The 12,287-nt window shown below is 34.8% G+C and overlaps 1 protein-coding gene across 1 annotated transcript in view; it reads right to left on the reverse strand.

Moving 5' to 3' along the window:
• LOC118199469 (neuroligin-4, X-linked-like) overlaps nt 1-12,287 on the reverse strand; it is a 624,820-nt gene that overhangs the window by 125,316 nt on the left and 487,217 nt on the right. Inside the window, exon 2 of the mRNA XM_085809401.1 lies at nt 5,366-5,515. Coding sequence (XP_085665527.1) covers nt 5,366-5,515 — 150 coding nt within the window. The remainder of the gene's footprint in view (nt 1-5,365; nt 5,516-12,287) is intronic.

Consider the following 12,287-nt stretch of genomic DNA (forward strand, 5'->3'; position numbering starts at 1 on the left):
CTTCCGACACGAGAGTTTTGACAACGACGAAGAGATAGTATGAGCTTTAGTGGAAAATAGTCAAAGCATTCCAATTAAAAGGATTGATGAAAGACTTCAATCTGGCAATTCGTCTGAATTTCATCATTTACTAAATGCAGGTTCTCATCCAAGCGTCACACGAGCATGTCGTGTGGTTTGACAGAAAAAACAAAGCTGGATCGTGTTTCTGCGGCGATTTTTCTCATATACGCCAATAAAAAAGGCATATTTTCAGATTGAGTCATAGCAGGCGATGAAAGGTGGATCCTGTGCAAAAACGTATATGAAGAATGATCTAACAACAAGCGAGTGGAATCACAAAACTCGTCCTAAAATCTGCCTTTCATCGAATAATCCTTTGGTTTGGTTTGGATGATTACGGCAAAGCACTCGAGGGCTATCTATCTAAGAGGAGGGTTGCTTTCGTGGAGCACTTACTAAGGGAAACTGGTTCGTATACACATTACACAGGGGAAAAACCATGAACACGCCAATGCAGCCAACCCATTCGCGAGATTCAAACCTCGGACCGAGCTACCATAGTTCAGCGACCTTACCGCTCGGCCGCTGGTGGGCCAAACCTTTGGTAGGGATGGCGGTGGAATTACTTTATTCTTCAGAATTTTTTAAATCAATGACAGGCACTTGCCTATCCAGCAATGGCCACTCCTAAGGCTATAATTAGAGGTACTTAAGAGGCGGCTACCGTTGCCTTCTATGAAGGGACGTACAGGTAAACCACGCCTTCTCCGGGATTCGAACACATGCCCTTCGGTACAGCAGTTGGCTCCCCTAAACACTATACCGTCTAAGGGGCACCTGCTGAAATTGTGAAGAATCTCCTTACAACTTTCATTACCTGAAAGCTACCCAGTTTCTTGTAGAAGGAAACCGCAAGTTTAAGAAGCATCGGAGTTTAAGAAGCAAAGAAAATAACAGTGACTATGTCCCCCTATGTAAAGAAATTTGCTTCTTTTCAGGTATACTCCTTTTATTTTATATTCAAATCGAGCACGATAACTCGCAACCATCCAGCATTTTAATTTTTTTGCCTCTGTCGCAAAATTAAGTTATGTGGTTTTAAAAATTGCAGTTTTTCCCTAGACTTTCTGAAACCAGCACATTAAACTGAATTACGACCGGCTGTGGGCTGAATATCGATTCAGCGGAAAAATCTGAGAGTAAAATTTGGAAGACAAAGTACGACGTTTCATTAACACTTTTCACTGACAATAATTACTTTTATAGACACTACTTTTACGTAACTTAGATACATTTATACGTTGCTCATGCATTTCTGTGACAAATTTCGGCATAGTCTGTGTTTCTACACATTTGATCAAACATTGCTTACACAGGAATACTAACTTTGTTTCTACGTACTTCCATCTTTTGATACTTCAGCAATTCTCGAAGTTTAGTTTATTTTTAATGTAAAACTATAATTCTATTTTGCTTTATCCAAAAATTCACTTTAATGTTATTAAATGCTTTGTAATTAATTAAGATTTTTACGTAAATTTTTGTTTGGCAACTGATCAAGGAACCTCAAATCCATTTCTTAGCTTGAGCACAAAAATGCCCATAATTATACATCTTCTTGCAGGTTAAAATAGAAATTATAATTATAAACCTTTTAATACATCTGTCATAAGTACTAAAAATTATTATTGGATTACTGTTTCGTAGTCTACTGGTGACTTAAACTGATTAGAATTCTTTTATTACTAAACAAAAAAAAAAAAAAAAAAAAAAAAAAAAAAAAAAAAAAAAGAAATTAAAAAACGAAGTGAACTGTTTCGATGAAAAACGTAGGTTTGAAGGCGTTAAGAGTTTTAGGGCGTTTTTATTTTGTTTGTTTGTTTACGTGGCTTACGATTTACTTTTATTAGCTCCTATAAGTAACTGGAACGAACCAACGAGCACTAAATTTGTCTATTTATACACCTTTTGCTTGTCGAGGAAATGCCATATTTTTTAGGTAACTGTAGACGCTTGCAATGTACCCGAGAGAAAACATTCTAGTCTTTCAGTCTTTCAATGGCTTATTTAATCTTTTTCTATGCATTTAAATTGTGCGTACGATTTCATCCTCAAGAAAGACCGTTCTGTTCTTAATATTAGTGTATAATGAATTATGCAACATATGCTTTTATTAATTTATAATTAATATTGACATTTTATTTATGTCCTTAGATTAATATGCAATAAATACTTATTAATAAATATGATTATTTAAAATTTTTGTGAGTGCTAGAATTTGTCATATAAATCTTGGTAGCCATTTTAAAAAATATTCATTTCGTTTTCCATTACTGACTAAATTAAGTTTGTTTAAAAATAGCAATGGATTGCTGTTGCTGATAAATTAAAGTCTCATTTCACTTAATAAAAAGGAGTAACACATTGATTGTAAAATACATCTTTTTTATTGAAGTATTTGTTACGTTTAGGTTATGGAAAGCATTTTGTGTCTTTGACTTTAGCGAAAATGAATGTCGGAAATTACGTTTAAAAGCTAATCGCTGATGTAACACTCAGATCTCGGTATTTAGATACACTATGACAAAAAATTAGTTAATTTTTTTTCCTGTAAGTATGTTGCTTTCGACACTCACAAAGAATGTTGTCACATTCTCCAACTGTGCGATGGCACGAGGACCTTACCAATTTTGTCTTCTTGTGACTTCTAGATCTGTTCTGGGCTAAACATGAAAAAGGATGACCCAATTGAAAGTTTTAAAGCGTCCACTGTCCACAAAGGGTGGTAAATAGTCGTTTCTGCTGCTTTAGAATTTCTGAACAGTACGTCGTGTCATAAACTGAGTATTTTAAGAACAAGAAGAAGTTAAATATGTATGTAAACTTAAATGCAACAGACTACGAACTTCTATCGAATGTTCCATTCCAGCGCATTCTCCTAGACCAATACTATTAAGGAATAATTTTTTAGCTGATAGTACGTTTAATTATCACTTGAATAAATTAAACAGAAATATTTTATTCTTTATCTGTAATACAAAATCAAATGTTATAAGTGATATTATATGTATATAACTTTTAAGTATTAACTACTTACTGGACCCGTAATGGCAGTCAGACGATATTAACGTAATAACAGTTAGATGATGTCATCTTAACCTTCTAACTAAAATAATTTCAACTCAGAAGAACGTTTATAATAGATCGTTTTATTTAACCGTTAGTCTTACGGCTGGTTGCTCAACCAAGATAATAACAGAAAACAATCCCTCCGCAACTTGCGGATAAACAAAATAAATGTTAATTTAAAATTCAAGTATTAAATTACAAGATAAGGCCTTTAAACTCTCTCGAGTAAATACGGTAAAAACCAAAAGCCGAAATAAGTAACACCGAGACAGTGTTGCTTTCCCTTGAACTCAAGAACTCTGTGTTTAAATACATCAAATAATTTGCATTCTAGTTCGAGCCGACGAAAGTAGAAGTGAAAATAAAGACAAAATAATAAGATAAGGGGTTAAATAACATGAAACCTTACAAGATTACTAAAGCATTTTAAAGCTTCTTATTCAATTCATTCTTCATATTCGTGATCAAATTCTGTCTTTTAAAGGTAATTTATAGTTTTATATTATATATACTGAAGCTTTTGTTCTTCGTATATTCAGGTCGCAAATGAACATTTTAAATATGGAAAATATTCAGACAGGCACCATAACCTTTTATTTAAATTCAGTCTGTCTAAAACAGGGATTCCTGCTGCTCAATAATGAAATTCAGTAAATAACTAATTTAATACGGAAAACAAAAATATACTTCGAGTGAAAAGATTTGCATTTTCATGTTTTAGTATGAATATAAAATTTCGTCCTCTCAACTGCGCAAGGTGTATTGTATGTATACTTTGTTTTATCTCCCACTTACATTCAGTGTGTGATTATTGCAATTTTCTAGATCAAAGTTGTAGGCAACTTTTACAACCATGTTTTATAGCCGAGGTATACCATGATATTTTTGAAGATGGGTTTAATATTTTACTCTTACTGCTTATTTGCCAAAATTATTTACCGAACTAAAATAGAACGGATGCATTTTGAATTTGTGAAAGCATGATTTCTCGCGTGTAGTGAATATTCGAGTGATTTCTATGAAACCGATCTTGCTTTAACTACATATTTCGTATTATTCAGCAAAGGCTGCTTTTAAAGTATATTAGATTATGTTTTTAAACCCACATTTAACGATACAAATTCATAGTTTCTTCTTTTTATGTACCGTATCTTCTTCATATTTTTTTTCCTAAACTGGAAAGCTAATAAAACGTAATTTTACTTTTCACGTTTATACAATCATTAACAGGGACAAGAAAGAGAGGATAAGATGCAGTTAACCTCTTGCCGTGGTCTACAGAAATTTAGAAAAACCATTTTAGCCATTTAATCAACAAGGAACAGGAAAATAAATCGGAAGGGTCTATCATTTCCTGCTCTCCATTAAATAAAAAAATGTAAATATCCATATTAAACTAAATTTCTTTAAGTGTTTTTAATAATATGTCCTATTTCGATGTTAAAATGGTAAGGTTATATCCAGATATTAAGTTGGCAGTCAAGTTGAAACGTTTCAGTTACATCTCATTGCAATTTCGAGGCTACATTTCTAATTAATAAGTTTGTATTCTTCAACATTTTATGATACATATTTTATTATGCGGTATTTTGTTTTAAGTATTGATCAAACAAGCAGTTTTGTACAGTTTGCAAATGTTGTCGAATTTCTATAAAAATGTTATTTTAATTCTGTGCAATCAATACGCTCGCAATTTCAGATTTCGCCCAGGAAACCTTTAGCATAACTCCATGGAAATTCTCCAACATACGTACTAACTTTTGTATAAATGTAATTACATTTTTAAAGAACTTGACAGAAAAAAACTAAGAAATTTCACGAGTTTCGATTTTAACTTGTTAAACGTAACATTTCTAGCTCTCCAACTAAATTTAATTGCAAGGAAATACACGTAATCCTTCTCTCTTTAAAAGACGTGGGTTTTGATAGATTGAGAGTTTCCACAGGTAGTCAATAATCTTAGGCTCATATTTCATCAAATATACCGTTTCAGATGATGCAAACGAAAGTCTTCATTTCCGTAGTTCAGTTTATTAACTGGTCTAGAATTAATCCAAAATTTTCGCTTCACTTATTACGGAAAATTATTTATTTGATCCCGTTTCTTGAAGCTTGGATAACAAATAACTGCTAGAGCTGGCCGTTTATTAGAAAGTCGTGGAATGAGTGATGGCAAATATCTAAACGGAGAGAAAAGGGTGTGAAAAGAAGATAAATTATCTAACAGACTTACCCAAGACTCCGAGGCGGAAATTGAAGGTGACCACGACTACTTTTCCATAGCTAGCCAAAACACTTCCGTCGTAAGGGTTTCCAGCATTCCATTCGTATGACTCGCCATGAATGAATACCATTACAGGGAATCGGCTATTTTCTCTTCCGGCTGCCAAAACATACAAAAAGAAGCAAAGAATTAGGATAGAGTTCTGTACTTCAAACAAAAGTATACACTACACACACAAGAAAGGAAATTAAAAAATATTCTTCAGAGAATGAAATATATAAAGACAGCACTTCTGTGCCTTGAACTTTTGAAAAGTGTACATTTATTACATGTGACAGAAGCAATTATCTCTAGATCTTTACAAAAATAATTTAAGTTTCATCTCACGTTTGGAAGTGATTTGATGCTAATGATATGAAACCTATGGATTAATTAGGTGAGTTTAGTTAGTTAAATGATTAAGGCAGAACACTCGAAAGTTATGTGTAAGGGAAATGATGCCTTTCTGGAGGCTTTCCGAGAGAAAGTGGCTTACATCTACCCAATACATGGAGAAAACCACGGAAATTTCATGCAGCTAAACTGTTCGCTAGGACTTGAACCTGCATCCATGTACCAGTATTCAGCCGTCTTATCTATAAGGAGTATCGGTCTTATGCATCCTACTTTTAGGACTATCCTCAGTTCATCAGAGTTTTTATTAGCTGAATACTGGTCTACTCCTACCCACATCTTATCTCTTAGCCGTACAATACTAGTCTTATATGTCAGAATTGAGCAACCTTTTTTAATAATTTATCAGGAGAGAGAAAACTAATATTTTAAGCTGCATTTAGATATTTTCAACACAAATGTAATAGCATAAAATGTACTTTAAGTTGCTTCTTAATATTTGCATCTAATTATAAATGTACGATGTTTCGGATTACAGCTGTCTCCTTTTCCTTGAATGCATTTTCTATGCAATTATAATGAAGTTTTTTATCAAAATTATTGTACCGCAATAAAATGCAATATATTTAAAATTACTTTAATTTCTCATCATCATAAACAATATTGTAAACTTCAAACTGGAAATTTTGGATTTGTTTAAGGAGTTAAGTATGCTTTTATACTGGATACAATGAGAAGAATAACTCAGGGAACAGTAAATAAAAAAGAGGCAATTAAAAACATTCTTAAGGAAAAAAAGCATTCGAAACTATGAAAAGACATCAAACAGGAAATGCAAGTCAGATTATTAGGAATGTCATTAAACTGGCCAATGGAATTTGTATTAGTATAATTACTGAATATACAAAGAATGTAACAACAAAAGTATCTTAAAACAGCGAAACAAAAGCATTTAATTTTATTATTCTTGATTTAAAATCAAACATTTTAACAAACTACATTTACATCTCAGAGAAATCTTGATAATTAATTATTAGTATTGATATTATCATTACATTAATAACTATATATTCATATAAGATGTATATATATATATATATACATGTGTTTATTACCCCTCTCTCTCTCTGTATATATATATATATATATATAGTATGAAAGAAAACAACCAACTTTAATTTAGGAATAGTTCATTAATTCCTCATTTTATTTTGGTTACGTCTCTTTTCTGAATATAAGCAGTGTTATCTGAAATCTAATCCACATTATGGAATCTTATGAATCTTGTATTGCGGTTAGCTCTTGTCCAAACACCGTTTAAAATTTAAATAAAGATATCAACTCTATAGATAACCTTTGTTGAAATGCCCATTAGCATTTCCTGAGTTCTTCTCGCCGTGAAAACGCGGTGTTACTTACGTCCCGGATTCATTTATTGTCTAGAGATGTGATCTCTTATACTAAATTGTGGGTGCTTTTCGAACGCATATCGGTGTTTAAACAGGAGTACGTGTCATAGGAATTAGTTATCAAGAAATAAAACTGTGTCTTGTTATCTACGCAACGTCTGAAAGTTTTACTTCTCCCGTTGTGTCACCTTATGTATTTACGCTCTCTTCAAATTTTCAAGTCACCCACACAGAATAATACATTCCATAATAAAAAGAAGTATAATAATATATAAAAATTTACACTAAATTATAAACATTGAGCCTTCAACATTGTCTTATATGAGAAGGGTTAAAGGAACAGCTGTACAAATGTAGTTGTGAAGTTCCTTCCCCTGATGAAAGACGAAGAACGGAAGTGACTTACCCCGGTAAAACCGGTCGAGGCAGGCTGGTGGGGGGAAGAAAGACTGGACGGAGAGGGCACTGGGAGTGGGACCGGCGAGCATGCCGTGTGAGAACGTAGAGAAAAGAAATATGTTTTAATTTCTTTTGCGCGCCTTGTATATATATATATTGTATATAGTTTATGTTACCGTGTACTCGTTGTAGGGTGTATCAATAGTGCAGTTTGTGTAATAAATTAGTGAAAAAAATGTCAAAGCGGACAAGTGTTATTTTCCCACTATGGTAAGTTTACACAGAAGAACCCACCTCGTGTTTGAACGAGCGCGAGGCATGACAAATGTCGCAGTCGTATAGGATAGTGGGGAAAATGAAATCACTAAAAATACGAAGGAAGTAAGATCGTAAAAGGTGATTTGAGTGAACGTGGTTTAAATGAAGGAAATAATTCCCGAAAGCAAGGAAGATGACAAAAGATGGTCATGAAAGACGGAAAGTGGCGCGCGTAAGCCTACACGTGCAATAAACGAAAGGGTGTATGAAACCTCGTCGTGTGAAAAGTGATCATCAGTATTACCGTGGTGATATTATTAATTTAAATGTTCGTCCAGTGTTGAAACAGTGGATGGTAAAAGTGATCATCAGTATTACCGTGGTGATATTATTAATTGAAATGTTCGTGCAGTGTTGAAACAGTGGCTGGTAAAAGTGATCATCCGTATTACCGTGGTGATATTATTAATTGAAATGTTCGTGCAGTGTTGAAACAGTGGATGGTAAAAGTGATCATTAGTATTACCGTGGTGATATTATTAAGTGAAGTGTTATGCAGCGCGATGAGGAAATTGTACAGAATTGAGCACAACTCGTCATTTTCTACTATCGGGATCAAAGGTAAGTCCCTCTTAATTTCTTGGGAAGCACAATATATAAATGAAGAGAGCTCCCTCCCTATAATTACTATAGTAACGGAGAAAATTCAAATTGTGTTAATGTCGGTTAATAACATGATGAGAATGCCAGGCGTTAAAGCCAGTAGACACTTAGAAAGTATATTTTATATGCAAATAAGGAATTATGATTAATTTTGTTAAGGAGATAATGTATGCTAAATGAATGTTAAAATAGTTCAAAAATATGTCAGCAGAAATTTCGAAACATTTAATTGTGTGCTCATGTTACTAATTAAGGTAGAAATTATCTATTTTTGTTGTTACCGTGTTTTGGCAAAATGTTTTAGTCATTAAAGGTAATAGGTTGATTAAAAATTAATTAGTTTAATGATTTGAGAACAATAAGTAAATGTTTGTTTCATTTCCAGAATATGTTAAGTATTACGGCGTAAGGCCAAAGTATTCAGAACTATTTTTTTTGTACTAATTCAAAAGCTAATATAATTTTTGGTATTTATGTGTTAACAATATATGGTGAAATATATGTTAATAGAAATATATGTTAATAGTAATATGAGAAAGGTATTCATGATTGTGTTCACTAATGATAATGTTTGCTAAATGAATAATGGTAGTATTCAGTAGTAGTGAAATATGTATGTTTGCCTGTAAAATTAAGTGTTATTTATGTGTCGTAGGGGTAAAGCTGTAAAAAGAAATACCAGAAGTTAATATGGGTCCTAAAAGGAGAAATAGGGTGTCAGAAGAATCTGATGAAATTATTAAGAACATGCAGGCTCAAATTAAGTTAAAGGAAATGGAGCTGCAGCTAGAAAAGTGTAAGTTAGAGGCAGATGCGGCTAAAGACCGATTAAAAGAGATGGAATTTCGGGAAAGACAATTAGAGAGAGAACACGAGATAAAAATTAAAGAATTAGAAATTCAGAGTAGGAAAATAGATAAAGGAGGAAATAAATCGGGTTCAGAGGATGAAGGGGTTTCAGATGCTGAGAGCAAGGGAAATGATTTCTTGAAACATTTAAAAATAATGAAAGGAGTTATGATTGACCCACCATCTAAAGCTGAGGAATGGCCGTTCTTTTTCCATCATGCGGAAATGATGTTTAATCTCTATAAAATTCCTGAAGAACATAAGGGGAAAATTATTTTGCAGAGTTTAAAAACTAAAGTTAAAAGTTTGATTTCAACTCTGGGTGAAAGGGATTTGGATAATTATATTAAGATTAAAGATACAGTATTAAAAGAATTCCAGATTACCCCATTGCAACATAAAAAGAATTTAGAAAAATGTGTAAAAAGATATGAGGAAACGTATACTCAGCACATAGCGAGGGTTGAGGCAGCACTTGATTTCTACTTAGAATCCAGAAAAGTTAAGACTTTTGATAAATTAAGAGAACTATTGATTGTCGATCAAGTAAAAGATCAATTACCCGCAAATGTTAAGGCGCATATACTGTTAAAAGAGGTAGAAAACTGGTTATCTCCGTCAGAGCTTGCAAATGATTTGGATAATTACGTTGCAGCAATGCCTAGAAATTACAATACGAGTGCTCAGGAAGTAAATAAAGTGGGACCAAAACAGGAACCGATAAGACAAGGGGAAAAATTAGGACGACCAAATAAGAGTAAGGGGAATTTCAGTTCTGATTACAGGGTTGATAAGGAGAAGTACAAAGGGGTAAAAACTTTAGAACCTCAAGGAATGATGCAGGCAAATAAGAAAGTTCTAAAATGTTTTCAGTGTCAGGGTGAAGGACACATAAAGCGTTTTTGTCCAGCGATAAACCTGATAGCGAAACCCAAGAGAGGAAGCGAAAAAGAGGATACGGATGAGGTGGAAGCAAAGGGATTAAATAAAATATGCGTAGGGTTGAAGTTAGCTAACTATGCAGAAGAAATTCCGTTAACTAGGGCAAGTGGGGAATTACCTAGGATAGAACTGCAGATAGGCAACGCTAGATTCAAAGGAGTGATTGATAGCGGAGCAGAAGTTACTGTAATCCGGAAATCGGTAGTTCCACAGAAATATTTGGAGTCTGGAGGGAAGATATGGTTACAACCCGCCGTGGGACCCCAGGTAGAAGCCCAATTAGTTACAGTACCTATCAGTATCTGGTCAGGAGAAGAGGAGGTACAGCCTTATGTAAACGTTCATGCAGCAGTAGTGCATAATTTGAACGAGGAGGCGCTGGTGACACCTCGAGATTTTAGACTTCTCAGGGAACAAGGAGATATTTATTGGGGAGAAAATAAGGAAGAAAAACTAGTATTGGGAGTTGGTCAGGTATCGAGTAACTTGGACGGAAAGGAATCGACAGAAAAAGCCAGTCACGAGGTCGAAGGTGAAACGGAAATAGCTCGTACTACACCGTTGGTAAGGAGTAAAGATGAGGGGGAAGTAGAAGTGGGAGGCAGTGAGCAAGTGTCAGCTGATAACCCACCCTTATCGCAAACTCAACGTTTTAGACAGGAGCAAGCGGAATGTATTTCGCTGAAAAACGCGTTCATGGATGCACGTAATAACAAGAATGGGTATTGGCTGGAGTCAGGAATTTTGTACCATACGGGAAGTGTCAATGGGCAGCGATGTAGTCAGTTAGTTGTTCCTCAAAGCCGCAGGAAAGAAATTGTGAAGTTGGCTCACGAAAGCTTACAAGGGGGGCACTTCGCAGCAAAGAAGACGGCGGAAAGGATTAAAATGTCGTTTTGGTGGGAAGGATTGTCAAAGGAGGTGCGGAAGTGGTGCGAAGCTTGCAAGGAATGCCAGCTACGAAGGAAAGTTAAAGTGAAGGATAGGGCTCCAATTACAGCAGTAGGGAGGCCAGAACTTCCATTTCAAGTGGTTAATGCGGACGTTTTAGGGCCGATTGAGCCGAAATCTTCAAGAGGGCACCAGTATGTGTTATGTGTTGTTGATCAACATAGCAGATGGCCGGAGGCAATTCCACTAAAGGCGATAACAGCGAAAGCTACATGTGACGCTTTCATTGATATTTTCATGCGAACAGGAGTTCCGAGAATGATAGCCATGGATAACGGAACGAACTTTAAGGCTAAGCTAACACAAGAAATTTTAACTAGGTTAGGGGCCTCGCCAAAATTTTCTACGCCAGGGTATCCGCAGTCAAACGGGCTAGTGGAAAGATGGATAGGAACAATGAAGTCAATGTTGCATCACGCGATAAATACTCAAGGAAGAAACTGGGATAAGCAGTTACCATATTTGTTATGGGCTTATAGGGAGATACCGAATTCAACTACCGGAGTCTCACCATTTTTGTTGATGTATGGTCGGGTGCCAGTGGGGCCACTGGCGATACTTAAATCAAGTTGGGTAGATGAGACGGTATTACCACAAGGAGTTGGGGAATCAGTTACTGAATATTTAATTTCTCTTCGAAATAGGTTACAGGAGGCAGAGAAATTCGCTAAAGAAAATTCGGAAGCTAAACAGCAGAAATACGTTCATCATCATAATTTGAGGTCTAAGGAAAATGAATTCGAGATAGGAGATGAGGTAGTAGTACTGATACCAACGTCAACAAATAAACTTTGCTCGAAATGGACAGGACCTGGAGAAATAGTTGCGAAAAAGTCTCCACGTTCATATTTGGTAAAATTGCCAGATGAATCTGTTAGACATTTGCATCAAAATAAGTTACGGAAATATATACAGCCTATAAATGCAGTAGGGATAATCTATGAGGCTGACACAGAATTTGGGGAGGTGCAGCACGCGCCTATTCAAAGAAACCCTAAAGTAGACAAACTTTTAGATAGGATCTGTGTTTCAGAGGAATGGAAACATTTAGATAGGTCACAAACGAA

Source organism: Stegodyphus dumicola, chromosome X2, assembly GCF_044657685.1.
Source record: "Stegodyphus dumicola isolate Sdum_Otavi_A_Nest chromosome X2, ASM4465768v1".
In the NCBI taxonomy this organism is placed as follows: Eukaryota; Metazoa; Arthropoda; class Arachnida; order Araneae; family Eresidae; genus Stegodyphus; species Stegodyphus dumicola.